Source organism: Ammospiza caudacuta, chromosome 9 (assembly GCF_027887145.1).
Source record: "Ammospiza caudacuta isolate bAmmCau1 chromosome 9, bAmmCau1.pri, whole genome shotgun sequence".
Lineage (NCBI taxonomy): Eukaryota > Metazoa > Chordata > Aves > Passeriformes > Passerellidae > Ammospiza > Ammospiza caudacuta.
Window position 1 is genome coordinate 25,500,163 of NC_080601.1, and position 16,644 is coordinate 25,516,806.

A 16,644-nucleotide genomic window follows, 5' to 3' on the forward strand; every position below is an offset into this window, starting at 1 on the left:
TGCTGAGGATCAGTCAGAGGGAGCAGCTCTGGTGCAGTAAGGAAAAAGTCAGTGGTAGTGACTAGTACAGCAAAATGATGCTGTGTTTTGAATGCTGAAAATTTCAGGGCAGGGGCAACTGCTTCTGGGGGAAATGGTTTCAGAGCTTGTGTGAGAGGAAGCCACTGACCCAACTGACCAAGACTGTCCATCCAGTTTGCAAGGCAGTGGTAGAAGGAGCTGGTGGATGGAGCAAAGTAAGGAGCCACAAGCTGGGAAATAATCTTGTTCCTCTGGGTGCAGTGACCTGGCATGGCATGGGTGGGATGCTGCACAGAGCTGAGCCCCACATCAGTCCCTCGTTGGAAGCCAGCCCTCCTGCCATGTTCCTGAGGGGTTGCCTCTACTCACAAGCTGTGGGTGTGACTGGGGAAGGAGAGTTTTATGGGGCATGGGCAGTTGTGGCTGCAGGAGGAAGCTGAAATCTGAATGCCAGAGAAAGCACTTGCTGTTCAGAGCAGCTCCTGAAAAATTGGTTTGGGGACACACATGCAGGGACCTGAATCTCCAGCATTTCCCTGGAACTTCTGGAAAGCAGTCAGAGAGTGAGTGGTGATAGAGGGTTAATTTGATGGCAAATTATCTTTAAATTACAGTGGTACAGCTCCATTGAGTTCTGGTTTGTTGCAGTGGAAAAAATTAGCAAATATAGCCTCTGGGGCTGATACAGGTAACTGCAGGAAGGGAATTCAGCAGCCTTCCCTCCTCTTGTATTGACCCTGTCTGAGTTGCTTGCTTCCATCATACTGCTTTTTAAAGACTCTGATTCCCCTAAGGTAACCTACAAAAAGATTTTTAGATTGTAACTCCATTACGGTTTGTTTGTTGGTGTTTTTGGGGGTTTTTTTTCCACTGTAAGGATCCAGTAAACTATTTTTAAAAAAAGAAAAAAGCTTCCCCTGCATGTTTATCCTTGCAGTCTTAGGGGTGTCACATCAAACTCCTTGAAGATCATCTACAGTCCAATTTCATCTGTCCTTGCCTGACACTGAAACTGGTATTTTCCAGCTTCTCATGAGATGGTAAAAATCTGAATGAGTATTTAAAATCTGTTTGGAGGAACAGCTAAAAAGCCTTTCCCTTCTCATACTTGACCATCTTGGAATTCATGTTTTCTAGACATGAGACTTCCAAGAAGAATTGGTTGAACAAGACTTTGAAGGAGAAATGCTTTAATCTCAAAATTAAATTGCTCTAGTTCCTTTGGATCTGACAGAAAGTGCAGATAAAGATCTTGTGTGTTTAAGGAAAAAGGCTGTTCTTCCTGCAGTAGTTTTCCTGAGCAAAAGTCAAAGCAATGTGTAAGAAGGGCAAAGGATGCTAACATACAGTCTTCTATTACACCAAGGATGTGAGGCTTTTTGTCATCTGCGTAGGAAGTTGATGACTTTTAAACCTTCCTGTTAGGTATTCTTAATACTTTCTGCTGCTCTTTGACCTGTCCTCTGTCTAGCAGCTGCATCTTAAAGAGCAGATGAAGTCATCTCAAGGATGGCAGGTCCTAATCTCAGTAATAGCTTCTATCCATTACAAGGTATGAGGTTGAAATGATCTGTGAGTGGGTTTATCTCAGATCCCACGTAGCATTTTTTCTCAGTAGCAGCAAGAAAGGGAAATTATCACACAGTGGGGAGAAGCTGTTTATTTTTAACTTACCCTTTATTTTTAAGTTCTATTTCATAATTAAAGGAGATAAGGAGTGGAAGCCAATGAAATACATAGTGAAGGGATAAGCTGATCTCACGCTCACTGCAGAGATTACAATAAGTAACAGAGTAGAGACTTTGGGGGCCTCTTTTTTTCCCTGTCCTCATCCTGAAGTATCAAACTGAGTTCTTAGCTTAGTTCCATGCTTTTCAAAGGTGATGCAAGCAGACAGATTTAAAGGATTCTGGTTACAGAGCTCACTACTGCTCTCAGAGTTTACTTTTCTTCATCATGGTTTGAGGATGCCTCTCTTGACTATCTGAAGAGATCTCTACTCAGAGCTAGCAAGGAGGAATTCTGATTATTCCTAAAGAAACATGTGCATCCATTGAGCAATCACAACTGTGTGGCACAGGGCACACCTGTGTGTATGGGAATACAGGGAGACTGAAGGGAGGGTTCCTGGGGAGTCAGGTAACCCTGAATGAAATGCCTTTGCTCTTGAATTACTGCTGGAGAATCCTGTTCAACTCCTCACCTTTCAAACCAGGCTTTTTCTCTGCAGCTTATTAATCTTGATCAATTTGGCTTCCTCTGATTGACAGGAGCAAGCTGCCAGATCCTTTATTGCTCAGAAGAAGGTGCATTATGCTATTACACTGTGTCCCTAGTGGATAGTTATTCCTGTGCCCAGGTGGCTTTCTTTCATCATTGCTCGTGGCTCTGCAATACTTCTTGTAGCTTCTGCACACAGGAGCAAGAAGGGCAGGCTGAATTTGGAGATGGATGTCATTGCAGGGAGTTCTTTCTGCCAGTGGAGCTGACAAAAAAAACAGCATTAGGAAATGAGTGCTGGAGAGGAGGCTGTGAGCCTTTGCAACACTGGCAAGCTGTTCTTAAATAACATTGCAGAATCAGAATCAATGCAGTTGGAAAAGGGCTCTGAGACCTTCATCCAGATCCTTATTCCTCTCCCTAGCTTGTGTCTGCAATGCTGCAGGACAGCTGAGCTGCAGAGACTGCTGTGTGACCATCTCACCTGGGAACCACTTCCGGAACCCCCTTTTTGCCCCCAATTCTCATTTGGATGATTCCCTGTAGCTTCTGCCATCTCAGGCACTAGCATGAGTATGTCTGTGCACCACTGCCACGTGCAGAGTTTGGGAGAAGCAAGCTTTTGAATGAACCCTAAGCAACTTTAGATTTCTTAGAATAAAAAATGTAAGGACAAGATATCTGTAAAGGGCAGGAGCTGCCAGCTGCCTAAAGGAGCAGTTGACAGTAGTGCTTACACTGTTGGGAGTACAAGAGGAGAAGTCCAAGGGCTCCTTGTTGTTCTGGTCACTGCTGTCTTCAATCCTCTGCAATGCTCTTCTTAGGATCTGTTCTGAGTTGTGATGCCTTGGAGCAGGGTCCTCTTCTTTTGCACCTTTTACCACCTGTCTTCCTGGCTGAAGCTTGTCATGAGCTTGCATTACTGCAGTGCAAACCTCAGATGTTCATATTCTGTTTAGCTCTCAGAGCAAATGGCAACAGCCTAAGAGTGAAGTTCCTGCGTTTAGGAGAATCATTTCAGGCATATGATTGCCCAGGAGTGTTAACCTCTATGGTTCCTTGTAGGAAGATTGTTGTCACCAACCATCTCCTAAGTGCTTTGAGGAATATGTTAGTCCATGCAATGCTTGAAAGCTAAACATCATTGTGCGAGTCCCTCTTGGTGTTCCCTAGTTAGGAAAATGGATGGTTCAATAGAACAGAGATGTGTAACTGTGAGTTTGCAAGTATAGCCCAATTCTGGGAGCAGAGTAAGGCAGTAATAAAAGCTGGAACTGCTTTGATTGTAAAAACTGAAGACAGTAAAGTATCTCCTGGGCAGGAAGACCTGGATTCATGTCTTTGTAAAAGCAGGGTCCATACCAAGGCTGGTCTTCTCTTAGTGCTGCTTGTCAGAAGCTTGTTCCTATCGGGAGGGACATGCAGTGCTCTGTATGAAGCTGACCTGAGCAGCTCTAGAAGCTGGTGGTTTAGCAGGCTGTGAGTGATGATTCATGAGCCAGGAGGGAAGTGTGGTGACAAAACTAACCTTGGGACTGTGGGACTGGGCAAATCTGTGTTTGTTTTGTGCTTCTGTGTTGCATCTGGGTGTACATGTGGTAATTAGCTGCTTGGTTTATTAATATGTCTAATTCTGATGACAGAAAGCTGCTGCTGTCATGGATATAGGTTTTATCATTAGAAGTAAGAAGGAAATACTTCACAGAAAGAGTGGTCAGAAACTGGAATCATTTACCCAGTGAGGTGGTAGAGGCATCATCCCTTGAAGAATTTAAAAAAAGACTGGATGTGGCACTTGCTGCCATGATCTAGCTGAACAGTTAGAACATCGGCTGGACTAGATGATCTTATAGGTCTCTTCCAGTCTTGAAAATTCTGTGATTCTGTGATTCTGTGATTCTCATGAATGGAGAAATTCTGTAAATTTCAGGACTGTTCCTTGGCATTAGGAAGCCTTTAGTGCCCAGCTCCATGTTGTTAATCATGAGCCAAATACTGGCCGTTTAAAGCCATCTCTGTTGTGAAAACAGGTGCCAGAGCTGTGATCTATCTCAGCCCTGCTCCTCCTGTGCTGAGGAGTGTGTGGATGCTGATTCCTGTGCTGTGTCTGGCTGTTGCTGGCAGGTTTTGGAGGTGGTGAGGTCCAACTACGACACGCTGACGCTGAAGCTGCAGGACGGGCTGGACCAGTACGAGCGGTACTCGGAGCAGCATAAGGAGGCTGCCTTCTTCAAAGAGCTGGTAAGCTGCCCTGCCTCTGAGCAATCAACAGCCCCCTTCAGAACCTTTGTTATGGCCTGGGCAGCAGCATTTGGGGTGTAGCTGAGCAGTCCTGTTACTCCATTGGACTGCCCCCAAAGACAGGGCATAAATTTGTATGGGGAGAAGCTGACTGAGCTGGCTGCTCCCACTTGGCATTAATCATGCAGAGCAACTTGGCTTTTTTGCTGTTGTTAAGGGGACCATGAAGTTTGGGACTAGTAAAACACCTTCCTGCTCATTGCCTTCCTCCTTCACTCACAAAAAAAGGGTTTCCAAGCATAGAAAGTAAAGGCATTCCCTAGAAATGTCTCCCTCTGCAAGAAGAGAAGACTGATGGTAGGAAGACCCACAAAAATTATAGAGCAAAGACAAAAATGAGTCTAAATAATTCAGGTTGGTAGTTATAATTCTTCAGCAAGCCAGCTTGCTTACCCTTCTCCAGAGAGCACTGATGGAACTTTTCTTGTCCACATGAGCAATTTCCATGTCCACTGCCACATGAGCATGGAGGCAGTGTTTTTGTAGTGACTGGTGTGTGAGGAAAGCCTCACTCTTGAATCATTACAGCTTCACCAAAAGGGAGGGATCTCTAACTTTGGCAGCCTTCTCCACCAGTCTGAGAATTGATTCTTTCTCCCATCTCTGTCCCTGCTGAATGATGAGTAATTGATGCCTGCCTACTCTATCACGAGTCTCCATGAGTGGGGCATGTTGTTGTGCATCCTTCTGTCAGCTCTGCTCCAGAACAGGCACCTGAAATGGTTTTGTTTCCTTTTACAGCATGCTTTTAACTTTCTTGGGGTCATTCCAGCCCCGACATTAGGTAGTATATGGGCAAAAGCATTTGCAATTGCTTCCATGCTATTTTTCTGAGTTCTTTTGTGCCTGTTTTTGTCTCTCTGGCCTGCTGTTTGACACAGCTTTCCTGGAATACAGCAAAGAAATTTGGCCATAGCCTTCCTGTGACACAGGCTTTTTCTATTACTGAACTCTAGAAATAAGACACATTCCTGTTTCTGTTGTCATCTCTTCTGTCCCAAGGGCTCCCACCCTCAGCCAGCATCTCCTTCCCCTTGGCCACATGACTGCCCTGCTTCCTGCATGTCCCACTTTCCACTTGGCCTGGCAGAAGCTCAGGCCAATCATGCCAATTGATTAAAATTACATTCTCAGTCCTATGATCATCACAGCCACGAAACATTTCAGCTAAAATTATTTTCTTCCTAGACCAATTTCCTATTTTTTTCAAAATCCCAATTTTGTATCATTTAAGAATCTGTTTATCATAACCAGCCCGTCAACTCCCTGGTGAAAATTGCCCGTCCAGGTACCCCTGGGACCCTCTCCTCAAGAGCATATAAAAGCCTGAATAATTACTGTATAAATGTGCTGATTTGACCCAGTTGTGAATCAGTTTAATCCACATCTCTAGATGCCCTGAGAATTGGGACCCTATTAAATGTTCTTTACTCACAGCTACAGAAAATCCCCTGCATTCCATTAAGCCGTTGCCTTGGCGCAGCGGGGAATGAACCTGATACGTTGTGATTTGTCTCCAGCAAATCCACTTGGCCTCCCGGCCTCCTCGCTCTGCTTTTCTCTAGGTGCACAGTAACTGATGGCTCTATTAATTGTTCAAACAACTCATCAAAAAGGGCCTAATCTGCCCTGTCCTTCCCATAGTTCCTTCAAACCAGGTACTTGCTTTCTTTTTGTGAAGCTTTTGAGTCTTTACTTCAGTTTCTGTTGCTGGTGTGATGCTGGATAATACCCCCCTACCCAGTGCTTTGGGTTTAACCTCGGAGGTTTGCAGGATTTCATGGAGGGGGCAGAGGGAAGTTGCTGCAAATCTCTTTGTGAGCTGTACCAAAAGTTCAGGGCTGGTGGTGAACTACAAGTTTCTGAACTCACATTGTTCCCATCAGGTCTTCCTGGACAGGATCTGTTTGCAAGTAATTCTTTCCAGATTCTGCCAGGTTTTCTTATCACTGTCTGCAAATGTTTGCATCAAAGCAAACCCTTCTTGGGTGGGGAATGACATAGAGGAGACATTTTCCTTTTCAGCTGCCTTTTTATCTCTCTTTGCTCCCATTAAGTAGGTGAGCAGAAGCTTCCCCAAGCCATTCTGGGGGCTCCTTTATGCTTAGAAATCTTGTTCTCACTCCTTTGACCTGCTTTGCTAATTCACTGCTTCACTTCTCCTGCTTTGCCTCGGTGCTGCTCTTTCCTGCTAATCCCAAAGAAGAATCTGCTTTCTTCTCCCATTCCCTTTACAAAGAGGTTTTCAAAGGCTGCAATACTGCGGCCACATTGTGGTGGAAGGTGATGTGCAGATTGTTTTATCAGCTGGGTTTTTCAGCATGTTGTGCTGCCTTTGAGGGGCTGAAGGAATGAAGTTAAGAAGTTTTCTTACACTTTTTATTTCTTTTCCTTTGAAGCCTCAGGGATGTCATTTGAGGTCTGTGCTGCTTTGATAGAAAGAATGGTTTGGATGTGAGCTTTTGGACCCTCACATTGCAGCTGGAGGAATGTGTGGAAAGAGATTTCAGCATCTTTCCAAAGCATTCACTGTCTCTGCAGTTAGATAGGTTTCATCAGTCTCAGCATAGTCTGATTAAGGATTGATTTCGACTGGAGAAATTATCTTAATTTGACTTTTAATTAAGTGTAGTAGTCAGTGTAAATGTTCTTCCCATTGTACAAATAATTTAAGGACTGCTTGTTGATTAGGAATAGGTTTAGTTGATGAGACTTGCTGTGAAATAGGAGTGTCGGTACAACCTTGCACACTTCCAGCTCTGATGACACAAAACTAAAATTTAATCATGTTTCCCCCCCATGGTTAATGCCCTTGTTTAATCCATTCTTTCGTTTACTCATTCTTCCACAGGTGATGTCAGTATTTTGTGCATTTTCCATTTTTTCAACATTTGTGGACTGATAGTAAGAAAACAATTTTAGAGTTCTTCTGTCCCTAATTCTCCAGGATGCTCCATACAGAAGCAAGAGAGGACATGTGCTCTGCTTGTACTTCCTAGCAGAATTAATGTTAAAGCTCTGACCTTAATTTCTGGAGTTCTGGGGCCTTTGTGTAAGTCTGGAGGGATCTGGTACATTTCAGGCTTGGGCTGCCCACTGCACCGAGAGGTAGGAGGAGTCCTGGGGTGTATCCTTATGGAGCGGCTTAGGTACACTATAGGAAGCTTCTGAAATGCATCCCTGTTACAGACTGACACCTCCTTGTGTAACTGTCTGGTCTTCCAACTCCAAAAGGGAGATGAGCTCTGGCTCCCTGTGCTGAGCCCTGGTGCTGGAGATAACTTGATTTAACTTTAATTTGAGCTATTCTTACCTTTTAAGCGGGTTGGCTCAGGCTGCCTGATGCCTCACAGCAGAAGAAATGCTGGGCAGAGATTTGTATAAACGTCACTCCTGTGTGTTACCATGCCCACTCTTCTTCCCAGTTTGTGTTAAGGGAGATCTACGTTCATCTAGACTGCTCTTGACCAAAGTTTGTGTCTAAAGCTTCTCTTGTAACCTGAAGCTGTCTTTAAATGAAACTGGCTCCACAGTAGCTTCAGGTGAGCTCCTCCACTGCTTCACAACCCATAGGTTTTAAAAGTATTTCCTCTTTTCCTGTGTAAATCTTCTTTGTCTAAATTAGGCTGTGTATTTCTTGCCCCATCCCTGGGGAGCCAGATAAATATTACTCACTGTTCTCTTTCTGACCTCATTTTACATAATGACGAGTGTGTTTGCTCTATTCCTCCTTCTCTTTGCAAACTAATCAGGCTAATTAATTTCTTGTGCTCTACCCCATAGCTGCAATTTCTGCTAAGCCCTGTGTTCTCATTGTGCCACTCCAGCCTCACTTTCTGGGCTTACAGAGACTCTTTCTTGGAGACCTTGATGTGTATACAAGCTGGGAATCTGCTGCTGCTGGTGCCTGAGTCCTGGCAGCAGCTCCTGAGGCCAGGAGCTCATTACTGCTTGTACTGTGTGTTGCTGGGACCCACAGAAATGCTTTTAGTCAGAATAAGGATACTGCTTATAGCATCTGCCCTTTTTCTTCAGGCACTGATATTCCCCAGAGCAGAGAACTCCCCACAGCTCATTGTTGTGTTCTTTCCTTCTTGTAAGAACTGACTGGATCATTGGAGCACTTGGCAGGACTGGGACCAAATCCTGTTAGTGGGACTCCTGTCGCCTGGCAGCAGGACAGACCTGTGCCAGCCAGTGCTCTGGAGATCCCTTGCAGTGGTGTTTAACACAGGGTACAACCGTGCTTATCTTGCAAGACGTGGTCCCAAACTATTTGAGGATGGAGTAAGTCAAAAAACACCTAAAGTAGAGAGTTGAAGGGGTGCTCCAAGGGAACAAAGATGCTTGGGGTCTCTGCCAAGCATCCTGATGAAGGAGAGTTTGTGGTTTCTGCAGATAACATAAAACTCAAGTACTTTGTCTCTTAGGGTAGACGTCTTTGCTGGCGTGCTCGGGTTGTTAGGGTTTATGCAATGGGGCTCACTGGGGTTCATTTCACAGCTTTCCCTGTTAACCTTCCCAGTTTTGCTTTCCTTCCCTTTCTTACACATTCTGCCTTTTGGGTAGCTTTCTGCCCTTTCAGTGTGTTTTTCTCACTGGGTAGCAGTGGGACCCTCAGCAGTGTGTATATATATGTGCTCTTCCAGCCCCTGGTATTGGATTCCTCATTATGCATCTATAGAATTCTTCCTCCAGTGCTTTTAGAAAGTACAAAACACTAACCAGGTCAGCAACAACCTTATTATCACAGGCTCCGAGTCTCTGGGAACTGTAATCCTGTTGTTTGGATGAGCTTGTGTCAGTTTTGCTTTCTGTCACTGCTGCACAGTCGCTGACACAGATGATGTTTGACTTTGTTTTCTCGTTGCCAAGTGCAGCTGAGACTGAGCCCAGTCTGGGGCCTGTGTATTTGGCCAAGGAGTCTGCTGGCACGAGGGGGGAAGGGAAGCTGCTGTCAACAGGGCTGCCCAGCTCTTCTTTGTGCTCTGTGGGTGACCAGAAGTCTGGGTGTCATTGAGGGATAAAGGTGTCTCTTCTTCAGAGACAGCCAGTGAGCCAGCTGCATGTGTACAGCACTCAGAATACACACAGCTGGCTCTGAACCCAGGGGTTTTTGCCAGCCTGGGTGATAATTTGTGTTTACAGCACAGTGGCATGGCCTCTGTCCTCCCCTTCAGTCTGTATCTTTGGCTCTGGGGTTCTGGAGCAGGACAGAGGCCATGGCACTGCATTGATCTGGGAAATGCTCACTGGGCATTGATAAAATATGATCTTTAAGCTGCAGCCTGGGAATGCTCACTTCCTCCATCTCTTTGCCCCAGAACAGGAACCACATCATAGCTCATGCATCCACACAGAGCATCTTCTCCCATCCCTGTCTCATTGGGAGTTTACTCTCCTTGCTGGGATGTCACTATAGACATTCCTATTTTTCCAAGAAACAGCTGAACCTCAGCATTTCCTTGCTAGGCTGGAGTCTCAGTGAGAGCTTGCTGCAGCAATTGCTGTGCAGCTGGAAGTGCAAAACAGCTTCATGCTGGGCATTGGAGGTCAGCAGTGTCAAAACCGCTGGGCTCATGAGGAGCCAGGACGAGTCCCGTGGCTAAAACATCTCGTTTTGTTTCTGTCAGGTTCGCTCCATCAGCATCAACGTGAGGAAGAACCTTGCTTTCAACACGCTGAGCCAGGAGCTGCTGCTGAAGGAATTCTCGACGATCTCGTGAGGCGGGGACGCTGCGGCAGCGCGGGCGGAGCCGGGCGGCCCCGGTGGGCAGGGACACTCCGCTCTGCGGCCGGTCCCCTGTGCCTGCGGAAGGGACTGAGTTTCTTTTAGGGGAACGCCTTGCTGCTGTGTGTCTGATCCCAAAGGAATGTGTTTAAACAGAACTTGGGCTGAGGAGAGCTGATTGGCATGTTGAGGAGGAAGCAACTTTTTATGGTGCCACGGGAGTGGGCAGCCATTCCTGAGACATAGCAATGGGAGATTCCCTCCACAGCCTCAGGGAAAATGCACTGGAAACCTTTGTAGCAGAGCTGGGGAGAGCTCACAACTGAAATAATAAAACCAGCCCAGCTGTGTGAAACTGTTCTGGGTAGAGATTGCTCACCTGCTCGATGGGGAAAGCTCTTTGGTCCCAGGTGAGGGCTGTTCTTGTCCATCAGCCTGGGTCAACGTGTCCTCCTGTCATGTAAGTCAAATCCATTGCCATCCCATTGGGAATGGCTTTGGATTATAAAACAGTTTCCCCAAGGAGCAGGCCTTGCTCAATGCTGTCTCCTGATGTCAAAAGGTGTCACTTCAACCAAGCCATTGGAAAAGGAGAAACTTTGCTTCCAAGGCTGTTGGCTTGCAGGGTCCATTGTGAGCCAGGATCCAAGAATATGGGTCATCAAACAGAGCACTTTGCTACTGGAGACCAGCTCTGCTTGGGGTCACTGTTGCTTCCGGTAGCTCCAGCTCATCTGCTGTTTCTAAGGTAGAGGGACATTTTTAGACATTTGGTTTTCATGGGGCAGAGGATGACTCCTTCTCCCCACTCACCTTGTTGCCCATCAGAGACCGCTTTGTGACAATCCTCCTCTTCCTCACGGGAACATCTGCCTTGCACATGTTTGCAGGTGCCTGGTGACCTTCATAAATGAAGAAGTGTCCAGTTTTTCCTTTGTGTGTAGCACACAGTTAAAATGCATCTGGAGAAGTAGTGACTTCACTTTCCTGCCCTCCTGTCTTCACCAAGCGACGTTCAGCCGTGTCTGCTGAGGGCTTCCCAAGGAGCAGCTCTGGGATGATGCTCTGGGGCACAGGCACCTCTCTGCTCCCAGAGCCAGTGCTGCAGAGGTGCCCACATCTGGCAGAGCCTGTTTAGAGTGCTGTGTCAGGCTCCCAGCTCAGGAATGCACAACATGAACACCTGTTCCACACCTGTTCCCTGCTCATGCATTTTCAGCTCCCAGCACTGATGTTATGATATTAGGATCTGGCCTGACTTGGTGGACTGAAGTAGAGAAGTTATTTACATCCCAGATCCACAGTTTTTTTTTCCTCCCCCTAGAAAACAGATGTTTTTTTTTAAAAGTGCCTAGTCCTGCTGTTAGCCTTGTAGGTTAGTGTGAGTAATGTGGATGTCATGCTCATTTACTACCATTTTTAGGCAAGGCTTTTTTCATGCTATTGTGCGTTAATTGTGTTAATGTTCCATCTTACCTGCTATGAGCATGGGAAACTGAGAGCTGTGTCCTTGGCCACCCACTGGACACAACACTGATGACATCCCTATGTTTTCCTTGGGAGCACTGGCTTCTCTCAGCAGATGATACTATTCCTCAGCGGGGAATTGTCTGGCTTTTAACAGCTAAGCCAGACATTTATTTGCTCTCTGCCATGCAAGTGTATGGGAATGTGTATGTGTCAGAGGGACAGTGCTTAGGGGAGAGCAAGCAGGCTCCATAAAATCACTGCTTGAGAACAGGCCAGGGCATGTAGAGGAGGCAGCTTCTCCAGTAGAAAATGAGGAGCAGTTGTTTGCAGTACGTGGTGCTTGTCTGGGGGGATAGAGGGCGATCTCACCCTCTGAGGGGTGGGATCTCACCTTCTCAAGGGGACTTGAGGCACAGCCCCAGCATTGTGACTGATGGAGCATTGAGTCATCCAGCTGTCCTCATGCCTCCTGTTCTCTGAGCCCATTTAGGCTGAGCCTAGACACATACATGAGAGGGTTTGGGATGAGTCTGCTTCTGACTTGGCAGCCTCTGGACTTTTCAGCTTCTTGCTCTGGGCTCAGCTATCCTGTCTCCCTGAGGGTGCTCCCTTGCTGGGGTGATCATAGAAGCCCAGGCATGTGTAGGATCAGTTCCTGAGCCCAGCCCTCACCCAGGTCTGAGCTGGGGAAGACTGTGATACATGTCCTCTTGTCACACTGTCACTGAACCAAGCACTGTAAATGGATGTACATACAAACCTAGAGCTCAATAAATAGCAGAGCCCCGTCTGTCCAGAGTGTGCAGTGTTTGTCCTTCACTGGAGGGAGAGTGGGGTGCCTGGGGAGTGGCCCTGTCACCATTTGGTGGCACACTGGCTGCAGCAGGGCTATCACTGCCCTTGGGCTCTTCCAGCCTGAGCAGAGGGAGGCTGTGGTGCTGCACAGTGATGCTCTGTCCTTGGTTCAGTGTGCAGGTACCACCCAGGACTCAGCATCCCTGTTCCTCCTGCGTGTCCCTGGGCTGGCACTAAGGAAACCATGAGCAAGGCTGAGCCCGTGAGTGAGGGATGCAGGGACCTGCCTGTGTGTGATGCTCTCTGTTGCTGGTGTCAGCAAACTCCTGCTCACAGATTCTGCTGCACATTTGTCTGCTTTGTTAAACACCCTACTACAATTTGTGTTTTGAGGCCAGCTTGAACTGAGCAGAAAGTCATTTAAATCTTAATGTTCAGCTTCAGGATGTGTGTGACAGCCTCTAACTTCCCTGTATCTGATCTGAGCAGGTGAGTGTATTTTGTTATATCTAATTCATAACTCTGTCTGTTATTGGAAGAGCTGTTTCTGAGGCTTGGGGAGTGTGGGGAGAAGTCAGATTGCTACCTTTAAATTATGCAGCAGCTGCAGAGAGACAAATACTTTACAAAATAATGACCTGGAAGAGAATTGAATTTGAGCTAAACTTTGGAGGGAGTTACTAAGAGTTGTTTTGTAAGTGCCACTGATTTTTGATCTCTTTTTCCTGAGCTCTTACAGGTCCCACTTTTCATGCAGACTTGAGAGAGAGGCAGCTCCTCAGGAGCTGAGTCTTCCCTGCATGGGCCAGCAGCTCCCAATGGTATTTGTGTGTTCTTTGGAGCTGCCAGGAGCAGGTAGTAGCAAACCCCTGGTCCTTTGCTGGTCAGAGCCCTGGTTCTCCCATGTACAACACAGTGTGGTTGTGCCCAGGGGGACACTGATTAAACAGAGGGCTGATCCCAAATGTGTATGATAGGCAGCATCCTCAAGGGAGCATTGCTGGATGCTGTTGTCTTTCTAAAGCTTCTTTGGGCCACCCTGGCAGGTGCTTGGGGCTGCAGACCTCAGCTCTGACCCAGTGTGGCTGTCAGCCCTCAGGGCTGGCACTGGCTGCAAAGAGAGATGTTCAGGATGGGGCTTCCCCAGCTGTGCCCTCCAGCTGCCCACACATCACCCAGGACCAGCAGCTTGTGCCCAGAGGAGCTCCTGCTCCCTGGGGCAGAATGGGGCTCCCCTGGAGCCCCTGACATCTCAGCCCATCCCAGAGGACCAGAACAAGCACAGGGTCCAGTGCTGCCCTCTCCCAGCTTGGCAGCTGCCAGAGCACAAGCTGGACCATGCTCTGAAGCTTCTGCTCTCTGTGCTGTCCCTCCAGGGCTAATTGAATCATGTGGCTGGAAATTGAATCCAATTGAATAGATTAAATGAGCCGGGCTTGCCTCTCACTGCAGCAAGCTCAGAGCCTTGCCAAGCTGCTGCCAGAGGCTGGGAGCTCCCAGGAGTCCCATGGGGGCAGGAAGGGGCTGGGGAGGCTGCTGGGATGGACACCCACTGTGCTGAGCTGCTTGTCCAGCTCTGCTGTGACAGATGGACCCTCGGCCACTGCTCAGTGATGTGCAGCTGGCTGTGTCCCAGGGCCCACAGGTCACTCTGCTACAGGCACACAGAGGTTGGCTTGGCTCCTTTCCCTTCTGAAGCAATTAATGACTAATTAGCTGGAGCTCCCCTGCTCCAGGGTTAAACCAGGGCCCTCCCAACAATGTGCAGGGGCTGGGATGCTGTGATGACCTGTGGCTGCTCAGGAGTTCCAATCCTGTTGTTCTCCCAGCCTACAAGGGAGGCTCCAGCAGCATTCCAGCCCCATGCTCTGCTTTCAGCCCCTTGCTGCAACCATTGGCAGGCCAGTGGGATGGGATAGGATGGATTGGGATGGGCAGCTGAGAGCAGAGTGCTGAGGCCCGAGTCACAGTGGAGATATCCTTTCCCTGCCCTGGCAGTGCAGGAGGACACGTGTCCGCAGTGGGGACTCGCTCGTGACAGAGATGCACATCTGTTCTCCTAGCAGACCTGAGCTGCTCAAAGAGTCCCTGGTGTGGCATCCAGCGTGGCATAAATGAAGGTTGGAAATAGTATCTAGTTCCTCTTTAATTAAAACCTGAGCCCACAGGCACTGAGCACACAAACACGAGACGCTTTGTAATGCTGAGAGGGCTTTTGGGACACAGGGTATGTCCTGAGCCCAGGAATGCTCCAGTCTCCACTTCCCAGACTAAGCCCTTTCTTCACACAGATTTTGTATCTGTTGTGCAGAAGTGGCTAAGAAACATTCTGGGGGGACACAGAGCCCCCCTGCAGCCCACCCAGCAGTGAGGCCATGCTGGGGAATCCCTCCTTGCTGAGGGATAAGCAGAGGCAGGTGCCTGGCTTTCGAGGATACAGAGTGTGATGCAAAGTCCTTTCTCCCTCCTGCACACCCAGATTTCTCACACCTGCTAGTTTGCATTTGACAGAGGAATTTCCCTTCCTCCTGCAGCATTCCTGCTTGCAGGGCTCTCCCAGAAGCTTGCAGCATCATCTGTTCCTCCTCCAGCTTTGCAAGATTTTTCAGCAGCTGAAATTCCCCCCAGGTCTGAATCTCACCATGGATCCCACCTGCCCATGTGTCCCTGCAGGGTGGGTTAGTGGAGATGGGAGCAGCCCTCCCCTGTGTGTGTCCTGGCTGGTGTCCTTTTGGGGCATCACCTCCCAGGGACCTGCTGGTCTGCTGTAGCTGTTCCAAGATTCCCATCTCTCTGCAGAGACCGAGGGGCCCATCCTGGTCTTGTGTCACCCAGATCCATTTCCTCTGCAGATGTAGTAAATGTCGTGTTTTATTCCTGAGTGGGGCCATTTGCCCTGCCTGGAGCCCTCCCCAGACCCCTGCATGGCCATGAACATCCATCCCTGTGCCAGCCCCTGGTGCAGAGCTGCTCATCTCCATCTGCTGGCATGTTTGCAAGGGGTGAAGCTGGTTTAAGGAGCTCCTCTTGCTTGCCCTCTGCCTCTGGAGCCAGTCCCTGGGGGCTGCCTGGGAGCCCTCTCTGCTGGGGAAGCAGAGCTGTCCCTTGTCACCAAGTGTAAATCTGAGCCCAGAGACACCAGGTGACCACAGCCAAAATAGGATTAATGGCATCTGCTGGGAGCTCATCCCGAGGACTGCTATTGATGATCATGGCTTTAAAATACTGTTAACAGTGGGTAAAGCACCATGATTTTGAGCACTCCACAATTACATCTCTGTTTGAAATTTCCTAAAGATAGGATCAGACTCCTGAGTGCTGCTCTCTGCTTTTTCGATAGAACTAATAAGAATGGAGATTTGCAATTAGAGAGCGTGCAGGATGGTAGGGCAGATCAATGCCTTGTAGTTACCTAATGAAATGTTAAATTATGTCTCTCCCTCTCCCTGTCCCCTAATCACAGCCACCCCAGGCTGCTTGCAGAGAGCAGAGGGCCTGGGGGAGATCTCCCTGCATTCCTCCACCCCTGAGGTGCAGACCCAAGCACTCCTGGCTCCTTTCTAGCGTCGTCTTCTGTGGTTTGGGACTGTCTGGGTTCTGTGTGAAGCCCAGGATTTTCAGCAGGGGAGTATAGGGACTTGTGGCCCCAGAGCTGGGGTGTCCCAGCAGGGAGCAGGAGGCAAAGATGAGCCAAAGGGATCAGTCCAGTATTGCAGGGTAAGTATCTTGGAGGAGGAGCAGGGATGGTTGTGAGTGGGCTCAGCTCGGTCCAGCCTGGGTGTGGATGAGGCTGCTGGCAGCCTAGTTCAGTTCTGTCTCCAGCCAGACTCTTAATCTGGTGAATTTCCAAACTTGTTCTCTTCCCCAGTTATGACAAGGCTGCAGTGGCCCCATGATGAGCTGGGGACGAACAAGGCTCCTGGACAGCGTGACCCTGCTCATTCTGTCCAGCCCTTCTCACCCTTAGAGTCATTCCTGGCTGCAGCTTCACTGCCTGGGGGGGCAGCAGGAATCCTTTGCAGATGTCCCTTATCAAAGCTGTGCTGACAGGGTGGCAGAGAGGCCACTCAGGGACCATGCCTGGGTGATTTCCATCATGAGGAGGG

The 16,644-nt window shown here is 48.3% G+C and overlaps 1 protein-coding gene across 2 annotated transcripts in view; it reads left to right on the forward strand.

Annotated features, from left to right (window-relative positions):
• Nucleotides 1-12,522, forward strand: part of ARMH3 (armadillo like helical domain containing 3) — a 122,678-nt gene extending 110,156 nt beyond the window's left edge. The window contains exons 25-26 of one of the 2 annotated variants that reach the window (XM_058810571.1): nt 4,366-4,482; nt 10,176-12,522. In XM_058810571.1, the coding sequence (XP_058666554.1) occupies nt 4,366-4,482; nt 10,176-10,268 (210 nt within the window). In that variant the 3' untranslated portion in view covers nt 10,269-12,522. The remainder of the gene's footprint in view (nt 1-4,365; nt 4,483-10,175) is intronic. The other variant, XM_058810572.1, reaches the window with a different exon arrangement.
• The last annotated feature ends 4,122 nt before the right edge of the window (nt 12,523-16,644 follow it).